This window comes from Geospiza fortis, unplaced genomic scaffold, assembly GCF_000277835.1.
Source record: "Geospiza fortis unplaced genomic scaffold, GeoFor_1.0 scaffold351, whole genome shotgun sequence".
NCBI lineage: Eukaryota > Metazoa > Chordata > Aves > Passeriformes > Thraupidae > Geospiza > Geospiza fortis.
In genome coordinates, this window is record NW_005054419.1 from 2,456,046 (window position 1) to 2,472,431 (window position 16,386).

At 40.9% G+C, this 16,386-nt stretch overlaps 1 protein-coding gene across 1 annotated transcript in view; it reads left to right on the forward strand.

Moving 5' to 3' along the window:
• Positions 1-16,386, forward strand: part of LOC102044817 (collagen alpha-1(XXII) chain) — a gene marked incomplete at its 3' end in the record, with an annotated part of 130,581 nt that overhangs the window by 77,769 nt on the left and 36,426 nt on the right. Inside the window, exons 5-7 of the mRNA XM_031061611.1 lie at positions 5,735-5,846; positions 12,668-12,791; positions 15,233-15,508. Coding sequence (XP_030917471.1) covers positions 5,735-5,846; positions 12,668-12,791; positions 15,233-15,508 — 512 coding nt within the window. The remainder of the gene's footprint in view (positions 1-5,734; positions 5,847-12,667; positions 12,792-15,232; positions 15,509-16,386) is intronic.

Below are 16,386 nucleotides of genomic sequence, written 5' to 3' on the forward strand. Positions count from 1 at the left end.
GTGTCATCTTGGGATCCTTGGGGACACAAAGCAAGAGACTTTTTTTTAGAAAGCTGCTTTGGGCAAAACAAGAAGTCAATGACTTTGTCCTGCTTTGAGAAGCCTTTTCAAATGTGCTCACCGCTGTGTTTTCTGGCTAATAAAACTTACATTTTTTCTCTCCTTTTCTGTTTTTTGTGGGTTTTTTGCCCTGGAGACAAGAAAGTCAGAAAAATCTCAACATGCGCAACAGCTTCCACCATGCTGCCCATATCAGATCCCTAACTGATCCAGGCAGAAATACAGCCCACACTCAGGGCAACCAACCATGGCCCCTTCAAATAAAAATGTTGAAAAAACACTGTAGGATTACAAAATTAGTACAGAGCTGTTGGGTCATCCTTTGGCCATGCTTTGAGGTGTTGGGTGCACTGGAGACATTTGTCCTGTAAAAGAGAACCTGTCTGCATGTTGCAGTTAGATGATGTATAAATTGTCCAGTGCCAAGTTTTGCCATCTTCTCCATGCAACAGAAAGATCTGGGTGTGTTTTCTGATTCTGGAAAACAGGCTGCTTCCTGTAAGGGGGTTATAACTCAGGCAGTGAGACATTCGGGTGATTTGATCAGCAGAGCAGCGCATAAGAAATTACTTTTCAAGCCAAGTATGCTGTTACAAATCTGAGCTTCTCTTTCAGCTCACTATTTTAATTTTAATATGGACTAGGGTCTGCTGGCTTTCAGGAGATGTAATCATGTTAGAGGGTTTCAGTGGCCACATATTGTTTTAGAAGCTCTAATGAAGTAAGAAGCTTAAGATCAAAGAGTATTTATTAAATGCCATGTTTATGGCATTACTGATTAAGCAGTTTATGAGCCATTTGGGAAACCACACCTGCCCTGCTTTACAAAAAGCCACCTTTTAAATCAAAGCAGCTGAGAACAGGAAAATCCTATCTTTTACCCTGTGCTGGGGCATGGTGCAAGAGGTAACAGCATCTTTGCACTTGTTAATTTAGGCAGGTCTGTTCTTTCCCATTCACTTGCAGAGAACTAGGAAGTTATATGTGGCATTTCATTTTCCATATGCTACTGACAATGTGGTGCCTCCTTGGTGGTGGGAAAACCAAAGAACAGATTATTTCTGCTGTAACTCCAGCACAGAAATGCTGTGTGACACCTTTAGCTCTTTGGGGAAAGATCTCACTGAGCAGTTTTCACTGCACTGTTAGTGAACGAACACTGCCAGGTGAAATGTCTTGGTCAGGTGTTGCAGAAATGATCACAGCATTGCTTATTTTTTACATTAATATTGTAATTTAAGACTAAAAAAATCAAAATTAAAACTTTCATGCTGTCTTCCTCACAATCCCAGTTCCTTTCCTAAAGCCAAGGGAACATAATCCAAGTAAAGGGCTTCCAGGCACACAAAGTAAACAAAATAACAGTAATAATAGGAGTAATATTAGTACTAACAGTAGGAATGCTACTAGTAGTTGTAATAGTGATGATGATAATATATTTGCTTGTCCTTTAGCTGAAACAGTCTTGGAGGTTCTCTTAATTCATAAATTCATTTGGAGGTTTGCCAAGGTGTGTGTGTTTCTTTGTGTGTTCCACTTGGGTAATCTGCCTCGAGTACTTTCTCAGCTGAAATAATAATATTTTAGCTTTGCTTCTTTCTTTGTTCTTCAGAAGAGATTTTAAAAATCATAGCTGGTTAATCAAGCTGAATTTAAAAATCTGCAACCTTTATGCAAGTCTGATGGCAAATAAAGCAATGTGAATATAAGTTATGTGGGATTTGTTAAAGTTTTTGTCCTCTTCACCTCTGCTTTACTCCCTGCACAAAATGGATAGCGTTCCCTGTAAACAGAATACATCTCAGACAACTTCAGTAAAAATTCCTGTCTGTTTGAGCTCCCTTTCTGCTGAAAGGAAGGAGGGACTCCAGGTGGGGTTCAGCCTGTCTTCAAGATGAGTTGTCTTAATTACTCCTAAATTTCTCTGCTGACTCACAAGGAAACTGAGGAAGCCTGCATCCATCATATGTCTCCTTTTCAGACAGCTAAAATTAGGTGAGATGCATCTCATTCTTGGCAGAGTTCTTAATTTTTTAGTGTATGGCCTGATGACAAATTTTCTGTAATTCTATTGAAATCTTTCAGCAACCAAAGTGTCCCTTACCTTTAAGGGCTTTGGTGTAAATAGAGTACCCAAGAGTGGAGGTTATCTCACCAGCTCGCCAATATTTAAATTTGGCACAGAATAAATTAATAGTGTGATTAAAGTAAAAACCCTTTTCTTCTGAGTGTGGCCTCTGACACACCTAAGGACTTAACTTTTCCCTGCATCTACATTTACTTTTTCAAAGAGCCATCCTTATGCATCAATTAATTAAAACTAGAGAAAGCAATTTTTAATTTGCCAATCCATAGTCTGAATAAAAGAAAAAAATCCTATTATGATTTACTTTCATGATTTATCCAATCCTAAATGTAAATGGGATTATGTTATAAGAGCATGACTGATTTTCATGACACCAAATTCTGTTTGCAAAGTAGTTTTGATAGCTGTGTTTATGTTTCATGGTGTTATTTAGGCTTTTAAAAGTGCATTTTGATAAAAAATTCAGGAAAAAAAAAGAAGAAGAGATTGATTGAATCTGATGCTTGTTTCCACTGGAAAAATATACCAGTGTGCACAGCTTCAGAGCTGCTCGTGATGTGAACGTTCATTTGAGTTGTCAGAGATAACAAGAGCAGCTCTGGGTCTGAGCTAATGATGGGAAAACTTGGCAGGAGCTTCTTGTCACTGTATCTTGCACTTGTGCATTTTTAGCAAGGGAGCTTTACAAGCCCCGTGAAATGAGCAGGATTTCACAGCTTGGGGCCTCTGGTGAGTGGACATTAGGATGTCACCTGGGCAGCATTTCAGCCTCCTCCATCCACAGCTCCTCTCCTGTGAGTGGTTAAAAACAATTTCCTTGCCCAGTCAGAGTGGTCTCTCCCTGCCAGCAGCTCTCAATTACTTCCCTCAGCTCCTGTGGTGGTGTGGAGGAGGGATATGTACTGAGTGGGGGAATGAGTGCATGGACAAGTCATGGTGTGGTTTGTGACAGCCAGCAGGGAGCTCTCATGTTCTGGTGGGCTCTGTTTTCCCTGATTTACAGCTGCACTCGTGGCTGATTGCAGTGTGTCAGAGGGGTGTATCACTGGAGTTGCTGCAGAGGTGATTATGAGGTGCAGCCATGAGGCCCTGGAGCACTTTAACTGCTTTATTTGCCCTCCCAAATGCTCAGTAATAGCTGAAAATAGAGTGGACAAAAAGGAAAAGCTGTTGACAGCCAGGAAAGTTACTGTAATACTAAAGGGCTCAACTTGGCACCAAACAGCCATTTCTGTCTTTGCAAACAATTAAGATTATATTTCCTCAGAAGAAGCAATTTCTTCAGAAAAAAAGGTCCAGAAAATGATGGAAACTTTAAATTTTATTTGCTTTTTGCTATTTTGATTTGCCTAGGTACTGGCCCACACAGGTTTTTGTACATGTTTATTCATATAAGTGTGAAGAATAATATCATTAGGTTGGTGCCTTTTCCTGTTGAAGCTGTTTTCAAGCTCTGCAGTGCCTTTCAGCCTGAAAGGTTGAGGAGGACAACTAAGAAACCCAAGAATCTTCAGGCTTAATTTCATCACATAAAAATGTTTATCTATTCTAGAAAAGTTTCAAGAGCTCGCTAACTGAACAAAGTTGAAAGAGCTGCCAGAGTTTAAAAGCAATTTATCCAAATAAGCTACACTTATGTCACCAGGTTTGTGTGCTGGAATTACAAAACCAGGAGTTAATGTGTGTAATTGTGCATGTGTGAGGGGGAGATAATGTTGGAATAGCCTGAATAAAATTAAAACACATATTCTCTGCTCAGTTGCTCACAACCTGCCTTTTACAGAACCTTTGCCTCTAACTGCACAGTGTGTTTTGTTCTGGGAGTGGATGATAGCTTGGATTTGCACCCTGTGGAGCCAGTTTGGAGCTAAAAGCAGGAGGTTTGCATCCGCACAGTTCTGCACCTCCAGGAACTGGATGCATTTGTGGCACCATTGTACCCCCACTGTCCCTCTCAGGGTTTAGCACCTGGGAATTTATTTCACAACACCGTGTGTTCCTTGTGGCTGGGACCACGTTTGTTCTGGAGCTGTATAGACTCACATGTGGGTTAAGCTTTAAGCTTAAGATTGAGCTAAATCTTTAGCTTAAGATTGAGCTAAAAATACCTTGTTAGAACAAAGTCAGAAGCTTTAGGCAACTGTCTTCCACCAAGATTAATAGCTCATGATAATGATAAGTTGATTGGACTAAGTTGTATTAAAATTATATGAAAAACATATGTGGTCAAGTTTCTTGGACAAGGAGTTTTCAGTAGACCTTGACCATTGGAGTGGATACACAGTGGAGGTCCATGAAAAAGATGAGAGGGCTGGAACACCTCTGCTGTGAAGAAATTTGGAGAAAGTTGGGGATGTTCAGCCTGGAGAAGCGAAGGCTCCAGGGGGACTTTCTCATGGCCTTTCAATATAAGAATGGATCATGTAAGAAAGAAAGAAACCTTTTATCAAGGTCCATTGTGATGGGACAAGGGGCAACTGTTTAAAACTTAGAGGGTAGATTTAGATTGGAGATAAAGAATTAAATTTTTGCAATGAAGGAGGGGAAACACTAGGCCAGGTTGCCCAGAGAAGCTGTGGATGCTCCATTCCTGGAGGTGTTCAAGACCAGGCTGGATGGAGCCTTAGGAAACCTGATCTAAGGGAAGGTGTCCCTGCCTGTTGGTGATCTCTGACATGGCCAGCATTGGAGCACCGGGGATGGGTCAGAACAACACCCTGGGGATCCGCGGGGTGTGCAGGGAAACATTCTGGTCTCGGGAGCACCATGGTGGTGCGGCCGCGTGGTGCAGCAACAGGGAAGAGACAGGTGCCACTGAAGTGCCAAAACTGAAGATATTTATTAAATAAATAAACAAAAGGGGCACAAATGAGAGTGCAAAACAAAAGATTTCAGAATGTTCTGAAACATTCTGCTTCAGAAGACCCCACAGTACAGTAGACACAGATATATAGAGTCTCATAGAAGGTTCTGGAAAAGCCTTCTGGCCAATAACAGGCTGTTGATCTATATGGCCATTCCCTGTCAGTCACAGAATTCTTTACTCTTCATGATGTTATCCATTGTGATTTCTCCCAAGACTTCATGTTGGTACTGGGACATCGAAGCACTGACTGTCTGCTGTGTGGCTGTGTGGGTCAGCTCTCGGCCCATCCTCTCCAGGACAAGCTCCCACACCTGTCCAGGGCAGAGGGATTAGAACAAGATGATCTTTGAAAGTCCCTTCCCACCCAAAACATTCTGTGTTCTCTTATTCTATGAATAAATGTTTCAGTCTGCACCTCTGCATTTTTCTGCATGGGAGTTGAATGAATTATGCAGCATCTTCAGGATGTTGTGGCAATGCAAAAATTAGCTACTGATTTTTGGAAAACTCTGTTCAAGCTTGTGACAGCTTGAATTTAAGCTTGGTTTTGACTTTTTGAGCTGAGAGGACTAGATCATATCATATATTGTTTGGCTTTTCCCAACGAGAACAAGGCTCATTTCTGAAGTGCTGTTTGTAGGCTAAGAGATCCATGTAAGTACATTGGAGGCATGCCCCACTACCTGATTAATGTCTTTTATTTATATTTCTGTAACACATAGGATTTGACCTGATGGATTCATTCAGCGTGAAGCAGATTTTTGGAATGAAAGAAGATGGGATTCAGAGTGCTTATGTACGGCTTGGAAGCTTTCCTGTTGTTCAGAAAACTGAGTGAGTACTTTGGGTTTTTACTTTATTTCCATCTGAACCTCTGCCTTACATTATTTGGTTCCTTTATGTTAACTTTGTAGTAGCTATCTGGTACCTACAGGTATATTTCTGCTTTCAGCAGCTGTTTCAGTTCAGCTGGCACAGAATATGCACAACGTGGTCAGGAGTCTCAGCAGTCACTACAGGCTCCATCCTGGCACAATATTAACTGTGTTTAGTGTAGCTCAGTGGTTCTGAGGAGCAGTATCAAGACATTCACCAAAGAACTTAGGGCTACGTAAATAGCTTCTAAAGGGAATATTGAATATCTCACTCCCATTGAGATAGGAATGTGCTAAACTCAGGAGACCACTTGCTGGTAGATGCTGTGACCAGTTAGCAAATGTGGATTCTGGCCTTGTAGAAGAATGAGCAGTTTTTAATCCTGCGTCAATGTGGAGTCAGTCCTCAGAGTCTTTTAGGACTTAAGGCTTCCAGTTGTGTCACAGTTTATCCCAAATGTTTCTTTGGGTTGTCACTTGAGCCCTGCTAGCATTAGCCTTGAAAAGAATGAGTGCATAATTTCACTGTGTAACTAAGAGCCATGGATTGAATTGCCATCATTAACATTTTTGCAGTAAATTTCTGAGTGCTGGTTTGAACTTCAGCTTAAAAAAAAAATCAATAATACTTCTTTTTCTTCTTATGGATGAGGGCTGGTATTTTTTATCCTGTTTCTAGCTCTTTTTTCTCAGCTCACTGCATTTTTTGAGATTCTCCTATGAATTATATTTGCTTGATTTCACAATTTTTTTTTCATCCTGGAACCAAAAGGATTGATGTGCTCTTTTTCCCTCCCCCTCTTTCTCCATGTTAATACAATTAAAAAAAATATATACTGAGTGGAAAATTGTTTTCTCTAGAGTCCATAAATGATATCAAGTGTAAGGATAAATAGAGTCATGATCAGTGATCTGATTCAATGTAGCCAGCTAAAGACATCTTAGGTTTGGCATATGTATAACTGGTCTGAGTGTGGAAGGAAATAAACCATAAACCTATTTCACTTGGATGGTAAGAAAACTATTTCATCTGTCTCACTATGATCTCTGGGTTCTGGATGATAATATGAAAAATTGAGCAATTCTTGGAGTATAAACAGGAACTGTCAAGTATGAGCTGATAATCTTCATATCACACAGCTCAGTCACCACTGCTGCTGTGTCCAGCCTTATTTTCCGTAATTCAGTCAGTAGAAATGGAGTGAATGACAGTTTGAAGACCTGAGAAGCAAGTGTGATGGTGAGAAATCCAAGAACTGCAGTGTAGACAGGTAAAATGAAGAAGCAGCCAACAACTGAAGGGATCATTCTCTGTAGGAACCTCTGGAAAATCAAAGCTTGGTAAAGGGTCTTTGAATAAGGTCATGACTGGCTGAAAGGCAGTGGCTACTTGACATCAAAAACCAGCAGGGAAGAAGGGCATGCTTTTAAGGATGAATCTAATTAACCACTGGAGAAAGCACAGAATACAGAGAGTTGTCCATTTGAATTCCTTTTTCAAAGTAAGGGTTGAAGAACTTTTTTGTTGTTACTGTTTCTGTTGTTTTCTCAGAAAGACTGAGGGAGTGAAGCCAGATCAACCAGCTATGACGCCTTTCCATCTGCTCAGATTGCACCCATTTATTTGTTTTTGCTGTTGCCCTTAAAATAAGCAGAATATTTTATCATCTATGACAATTAGAAGTAAAACATCCCTAATTTATAGATTGACGTGAATAAAATTCCTTTTGAATGATTCTGAAACATGGAATTCAAGGAGGATTTTCATATTTTCAGCTTTATGTAACTTTCACACTCCTGTGGTTTGGGAATGAACCCAAATGGGTATAACACCATGGAAGGTGTTTGCATATTTGGTTCATTTCTGCATTTGTATGCCAGGACTCTGAGATGCTGCATATGGGGTCATTGCTCACAGAAAATGAAATCTTGTAAAGCTGCTCAAAACCAATAACTGGAATAATAAACCAAACAAAAACATCTGTCGTGGCTCACAGATAACCTCCAGCAATGTTCAGCAACTGATAGCAACATCTCATAATTAGATACAAAATCATTGACTGAGTAATATATGTAATTCACTTTATTATCTGCTTAAAGGATTTGTATTCTTTTATACAAGCTATAGTACTTTTACAAAGTGCCAGATTAGCTATCTGGGAAATGTGCCTACTCATCTTCTGATCTGTAACCTACAACTATGAACTTTCTTCCTCTTTGTGATGAGGCATCATCTGTGAGCAAGCAAACCCAGCAGCCAGAACTTGGCTTCGGTCAAGGACCTGATCACTGAGGGCCTCACAGGGCTCTGCAGCTGTCTGAGGCCTGGCCCCAGAAACTGGCTGGTGGTTTTTCCCACTCCTCATGTTACTGGGGCTGTCCTACTGCTTGTTCATGGCTTCTCAGTGGATATTCTGGCCAAAACTGTGCTGCAGACTTCTGATTTTGGATGATCAGGCTTGTTTCTCATTACTGGTGTCTTGCCTAATGCCAAGATCTTGGCTCACCCTTTTGTTCTGTATCTCCTAGTTGTGACTCCAGGGCCTTCCTGCTGGCCATGTCCATCCTCAGGTTTCTCTTGCCTGGTCTGGTTCTCACTTGACCATGATCTTGGCTACCACCTCACAGAATTACCTGATGCTTGGCCAAGCTTCTGGTCATGATCTATTTGCTCTTTATATTGGCACAGTGTTGTACCAATACAGAGTCTTGAGTTAAGACATGAGACCTTGGTGTGTTTTTCTGTGTCTCCTGATGTCAGCTTTGACTTCAGTCAGCCACCTTAGGTTTCTCCATGAGTTCCTTCCCTGGTCTCATCATTTGTCCCCTTCCAAGAGAAGAAGTTGTACAAAAAGCCACCAAAAACTCCCACGCTGAACATGGAACCTGTTGGAAGTTTCCTTTTTTCTTACTTTTCCCAAACAAATATTGCATATTAAGAAGAGCAGAGACAAAAAACTTTGTTCAGCTTAGAGAAGGGAAGACTCAGTGAGGGAGGATCTTATCCATGTGTATAAATATCTGATGGGGAGGAAGCAAAGAAGACACAGCCAGAATCTTAGTCATATTCATTGACAGGACAAGAAGGAATGGGAACAATTTCAGTCAATGAAATCTAAACACAAGAAAAACCTTCTTTAGATAAGATGATCTCAAGAGGACCCTCAGTGTCTCCTATTTCTAACAAAGTAAAGGAGATAAAGCATGGTGGAGTGGAATGACTGAAAGCTTTTTTGGTCTTGTAGAGAGTAAAGGACTGTAGGGAGAGCTGAGAAACACAGAAAAGACTGCAGCAAGCAGAGGAGAACCAGATGTTCACATGGCTTCTTATAGAAAAAAGTTGTTTTGGGAAATTTAAACAACAGCAAGTGAAATTTAGGACAGATTCCTTTTTTTTTTTTTAAATCTATTCCATCGCTGAGGTTTCTGAAGTAGAAGTCAAAAAGATGTCTGCCAAGGATGTATGAGACACATCCATCTATAGCTTTTCCTTTTCCTCCTTTTCCTTTTCCTTTTCCTTTTCCTTTTCCTTTTCCTTTTCCTTTTCCTTTTCCTTTTCCTTTTCCTTTCCCTTTTCCATTCCCTTTTCTTTTTCTTTTTTTCTTGTGTTTTTTTTTTCCTTCTGTCATTCTAAGAGCCTCTGGTGATGTGAAACATGTTTAAATGAACTGGCTTCCTCCAACTTGGTTTTGCAGATCTTATTGGATTACATTTCATATTAACAGGCTTAGCTGTTGTAAAATTGATCAAATTGCTCAAGTACATTAACTACACTCTTCCTCACCAAATGTAAAAACCCTATTAAATGTGGTTGCATTGACTGTCTGAAATGAGAACTGATAATTTAATTCTTCCATAGTATTATTATAGATGTAGGATCTCATGCTTATTGTCACAGATGAAAGCTCTTATTGCAAGTTAAAGCATGTGAGAAGGTTGCTGTATATTGAAAACCAGAAATGGTTAAAAGAATTTTCTGCCTTCTTACTAATTTTTTTTTCTTGTAAAAGTTGTGATTCACCTGACCTTGTAGTTGAGTTAATTGACTCTTGGACTAACCTGCAGCACTGGGGGATTCTTTTGTCTTGGAGTTTTATAAAGGCCTTTTTTGCAATCTATCCTGTTGTCAGAATTATAGACCAAGGAGCTGGCAGAATGCTCCCTATAGGTACCAGGCATCCAGCAAAGTTCCACAATATCGATCATCAGTTCAATTCAGCCTTGTGTGAAAGAAGAACATAAAACATTTCTGGGGACAGCAACTCCTGCTCTTGGATCCCCAAGTAAAGCTGAACTTCTAGATGCAGATAATTTTTAAGTGAGGAAATAAGTTAAAACTGCTAAACAAAGATTTTTGTTATTTATGTAGCAATGCAGTTCTGTAAAAGATACAGGGACCAATGACTTCAGAAACAGCTTTTATCACATTTTCAAAGCAATGAGAGTGTCTTCAGATTTGCTTTTGGCATGAAACCTTTCTCTGTTGGGAACTTGCAGCTGGTTCCTCAGCAGCTTTAAAAATCAGTTGAGGATGGCAGGTAATGGGTCATTATGGCTTTCTGTCAGTTTAAATCTACCTGATGGGCTGTTTGTCAGCCTTGTGTGATGAGGTGTGGCCAGACTCACTGGGATGTTTAGGTACCTAACTCTCAGTTATTTCTCTGAGTATTAAACATCTGAAAACCCTTTTTGAAGTTAAGCTTGCATAATGATATTCATGTTCCCAGCTCAGAGCTGTCCAGAAACATAAAATTGAAAAGTCTGGAAAAGCCCTGTAAGATCACTGAGTCCAATTGTTATGCAATACTTCCATGTTCACCACTAAACCATGTCCCCAAATGCCACATCCACACTTTTCTATGAACATTTCCAGGGATGGCAAATCCACCACTTCCCTGAGTAGACTGTTCCAGTGCTTGATCACCTTTACGGTAAAGAATTTTTTCCTAATATCTAGTTTAAGGCAACCCTCCTTCCAGATCCTACTTCTGTTCACTTCAGGTGAAAAATATTCTGCTCCTTCTGGCCCTTCTTATAGATTTGCTAACTTCCAGGCAAGTGGGAGCTCCCTGGTTAAAAACTAGTACCAAGAAGTGAGACAGCCTTGTCTGCTCTCCCAAATGAAGGATTTCTTAAGGGAGCTAGTGGGAGCCTGGTTCAGTTTTCTTTTGTGCTGAAAGAATTCAGAGAGTCTCTTGTCTCCCCAGAGGGAAAACCAGCTTATACTGGTGCATATCCTGCAGGGGCACTTTATACAGCAAAAGCCACATTAGTGGATGAAACCAGAGTGTTCTGAATTTATAACTTGGCTGAAAAGATGGGAGATTCAAAGCACAGAATAAAATATGATGGAGTATTTTGGCATTAGGAAAGACTGGATCTCAACATTTGCTGCAACTGCAAAACAGTATTCTGGAAATTTAGAGGACTTTTTGCTTTTAATACAATTAAAGGCTTCTAGTTTTATGTGCCTTGGGCTGTGCCAGTTTTTGCATAGTGATGGATTATGTTAACTATTCATTAGGACCACGTTCCATAGTTTGTTCTTCATTAATTGCTGCCATTATGTTTTGTTTTGTATTGAGTGCTTATGCCTGACTGCTCAGATGTCCTGATATTTATGAAGGGTTTATTTGGGAATGATCATAGGAGCAGGCTGGCTTGGGCATGAAGAACAATGTTAACTCTGACTCTTCAGGTGGGAAAAGAGATGGCTTAGAGGCATTACAAGCAAAGTTTGAAAAATCATGGATGGCATAAAAGATAGAAAAAGAATAGGTTTCATTGTCTTTTCCCTGATAAGAACTGAGTTAGGTCCTAAGCAAAGAGGAGGAGGCTCATTATGCAATGGGCAGCAGTGGGCGATTCCTTGCCAAAGGGATGTTGTGAATGTTGTAAGTTTACCTGAGTTCAAGGGAAGGATGCAGAAGTTTATATGAGATAAATCCATAAAAAGCTATTGATATAGAAATTGCATTTGTCTCTGAATTATACACCTGAATTATACACCTTATATTGTAAAGATCCAGAGGTACAAGAGAGATGTTTTTTGTGCTCATTCTTGTTCTTAGGCATCCAGTAATGGCTAGTAAGGAAAAAAATTAATGATACTGGATTAGTTACCCCTTCTGTCCCACCCTGCATCCCCATGTTATGACAGGTTTTATGATGGAGTAGAAGAAAAGAGTATTGGATTTTTGCTTACTTGATGTGTTTGCTTACGTGCAGGGGTTGTGGTGTCACACTGAGTAAATCTCTGCCTGATATGTTTGCAATGTTTGATTTGAGAAACTTCTGCTATCCAGGGCTGCCAGCTAAGGAACAAAGATATGAGCTGTAGTGCCTGTTTTGGGCAGACATTATAACATTTGTTGCTATAATTTGGTACATTTAGAGGGTTTTGGGTGTTCCTGGCCATTCTCTGAAGTCACAGGTCTCCAGTGCATCTGGAACAGAACAGAATTATTAACAGGTTTCATGAACAGAAGCATGAAGTGATAAACAACCTTTTTAACATGATGGATACTCAACTGCAGATTTTCATTATATTTTAGCCAATTTGAGAGCTTCACTATTGGGAGGATGAAAGGGCTCCATTGAGACAGAACCTGGAGGGCACAAGCTCATGTTCATCTCTCTCCACGCTTCCAAATAAAGCAGATTTTTTAGGAACTATAATGATACTTTTAGAAAGCATTGCTGGGACATGGAGAGAGTTTTAGAAGTTCTGCTCTTCACTGCTAAGCCTGATACATTGCTCTCTTTCCCCTCCCCATGAAGAGATGTATTTCCACAAGGCCTGCCTGATGAATATGCCTTTGTAACTACCTTCAAATTCCGGAAGGCTTCCAGGAAGGAGGACTGGTATATCTGGCAGATTATTGACAAGTATGGCATACCACAGGTAAGAGGCTCTTTTACAGCCAGCAGGAACAGCTTTTTTTTTTTTTTTTTTTTTTGGCCATGAGCCAGTTTTCTTGCCTTAACCTCCCACTCCTTTTTCTTGTGAGCTGGTAAAAATCCTGTTACTTTTTCAGTGGATTTTTCTGCAAATATTTTACCTTTAATTCAAACCCCAAATAAATGTTTGTATCTACCTTGGTTGTTATTAGGATGCAGATAAATGTGTTAGTTGGAAAGGCGGACAAAAAAATACCATCCTTGCTCTTGAAACTATTGTTGAGTTTTCAATTGTTTTGTTCAGATCGTTCTGCTTAGGGAAAATATTCTGCCTTTTTGGAAAAAGGTTGTTACAGGGATGTACTACAGAACAGTGAGTTATGTGAGGTTTTGCACAGCCTTCTAGGTGACTTGTAAATGCATTATGGGTTCCTGCTCTGGGTGTGGGTGTGACATCTGTTAAAGCTCCAAAACCCTGAGTCCTGGCTGTTGCACAATTTGGTCAAATAATTTTCTTTCAAGTACTCTCAGGTTGTCAGAAAAAAAAATACTGTAAGTGTGCACTAAAGTGCTGTCTGTCCTTACACAATAAGGTTTTAGCAGCTTGGTAGAGTTTAGGTTTTTGGGGGTGCTTGAGGGGGGAGTGATTTGGATGGGCTGTACATTTTTCTGCTCAGCACCCAATAGAGTGGTGATGGCATTACCCAGGACTCTAAAGTGGGCTGTCAGCATGGGCTCACATAGCTCTATAATTCAGTATTGCTGCTTTGGGACTGGTGTTTAAAAGGATTTTGGGAACTATCAGTGAAGAATAGGTGCAGTTTGAAGAATTAGATAACCGGGCATGAGACAGTGGTAAAAAGTGTATATGAAAGTTATTATCAGCTGAAGGTTCATTAAATGAAATGTGATTTACTGTGCCACATACATTCCTAGATGCTGCAGAGTGAGAATTATCACTTGGTATTTCTTGCAGGAAGTTAAAAACTTGAACTGCTTAGGTGTGAAGAGAGAAAAACACTCAATATTTCCAGTAATAATTTCAAAAGTGCCTTAAATTATGGTGCCAGAAGTGCCTTAGAGCCCCATGAGCCTCATTTCATGTGGAGTTGGTCAGGGTTTGGCTGCTGCCTTGCAGACCTGCACAGCTCACAGATGCAGACGCTCCTGAGCCAACACTGATCCAGACTGGCATTCCCAGCCAGCACAGTGCTCAGCTGCATGGAGAAGTTGGGTCAGATGTGGAGTCAGCCTGCCCTGGGCTGCTCACATCACTCACAGCTCAGTGCCAAGGTGGCTCTGCAACTTGTGCACGCACCATTCCTGGCTCTGCCTGCTCCATTTCCCTGCTCCATTTCCCTGCTGCTGACTGGCTTTGGTAAAAGAAGACACCAATTTGTAAATTAACTCAAAGTTGCATGTCTTCAAAAACCTATTTTTGCCTGCTCTGTAGCTTTCAGTACAGAGGATGGGATGTAGTTTTCTGTTCAGAGCACCTGAAATAAAGTGTGAGCAGTGCCATAGCTCAGCAGACTGGTTTCATATGAGGTATTTTTCCATATCCCTTGGGACAACTGAGGACATGTGATGGGAGTAAAGAGCCTGCTGGGAAGCAGTGGAGGAGAACATGGGGTAGAGGGATCCAGACCAGGTTCAGCTTTGGGGAGATGCCTTTGGGGAGGTGCCCATGACCTGCACCACCACCCAGCCATGGCAGCAAGGTGGCCTGGGCTGAAACCATGCCAAGGGTTATACTCACAGGAGGAGGCTTTAGCTGGTCTTGTGAAATAGGAGTCTCTTTGAGCCAGGTCTCATAAGCTCTTGGAGATCTATTTCACACCCAAGATAGCTCAGCTACTTTAGAAGGCATAAAATCAGCAGGATAGCTTTTGTGGCAGTGTTGGGAACAAAAAGATTTTAATAAAAGGCAAAATAACAAACTCTTTATAGAGAAAAAACGATTTAGATGCAAGAGGCCCTCCTGCCCCTGGTAAAACACCTCACAAAAGTGATTAGTTTCTTTGTTCTCTTCTTTTTCTAGTAAATTGCCCAGGTGGGACTTTTTGGCTCTTGTCCAATTAGCTATCCTTAAGTTTGAGGTGAAGTCTCCTAGGTCTTATGAGATGCCTTTTCACTTAATCAAGGAGAGAAACTTCTAAGCTTATTTCCTTTTTAAGGGGACAAAAGATAGTTTTGTCACTTCTTCAAGAGAGGGCATATTCCTATAGTCGTGGGTCTGCCCCAAAGCCTGTGGAGCCCGATCCTATTTACCAGCTCAAGTGTAGCCTCTCTTTCCATATCCCCCACAAAATTCCATCCTCTGCTCTTCGCTTTCTCGCCGCAGCCTGTGCCATCCCTGGCTTGGGGGTGTGGGTGCTGATGGAAAGCAGTCAGGAGGAAGGAGAAGGCTTTGTTGCTCAGCAGACTCCCCCTGTTTGCTTGCAGGTGTCAATCAGGCTGGATGGGGAGAACAAGGCTCTGGAGTACAACGCCGTGGGGCTCACCAGGGATGCTGTCAGGGTGGTGTTCCGGAACGCGCGCGTCAGCGACCTGTTTGACCGCAGCTGGCACAAAATCGCCCTCAGCATCCAGGCCAAGGCTGTCTCGCTGTACATAGACTGCAAGCTGGTGCAGGTGCTGCCCATTGAGGACAGGGAGAACATTGACATTCAAGGAAAGACTGTGATTGGCAAACGCTTGTATGACAGCGTCCCCATTGATGTAAGTACTGCGCTTGCTGGTTAGAGCTGGGTAAAGGTTCAGCTTTGGGTTTGCAGCCTGTGAATGAGGGGGGTTATGTTGTAATTGACCCTTTTCCTGAGGCAGCATTGCTGAAATGTTACCAGTGTTACATAGCTAAGACAGATTGGCACCTTATGAGGTGCCAGGAATTGCTGTATTTTTATGTGATACTGTATCTCCAAAATAGAGATTAAAAATGAGAAATTTATTTCATATTTCTGTCTGGTCACAGAATGTGCTACAGTTAGAAGCAAAGACAAAATTGTACACAAATATCATCAAACTGGGTACTGACCTACACAAAAAGTCTTCATCTAATCTTGGCATTATGAATGTCTCCACAGGTGATAAAAAGAGATGCAGGAAAAAAAAAAAAAAGCTTGTTAACTCAAAAGAGTTGTGATATATTCTCCATTCCTCAGATATTAAATGACCCTTAGTGCAAATGAACCAAAGTCAAGACACACAGGCTGATTGTCCAGCAGCAGTGTTACCCTGGCATAATTTATGTGTGATAGTTTGGTATTTCAGACTTGTATAATCTTTCTTGGCTGTGCAAAATGGATGGAACGTGCATATCAAATGTGTTCAGAGCATTTCTCACGCAGGAATAAATGGTCAGAAGATGCAAGGCACAACACGAGGAAAATAGACCTTGTGTTTAGATGAAATTCTAGGAAGGATAGACGTGGCCAGGATATGTCTTCTCAGACAGAAGTTTGGCCAGAACATGAGGATTAGCATGAAAACCTGCACCAGAATTTGAATAGGCATTTTCAAAGTCTTATTATCTCAGCTCCTGTAGCATGCTGAGGTATTGGTCTATTATTGATAGGAAGAGATAGAGATTGACTACA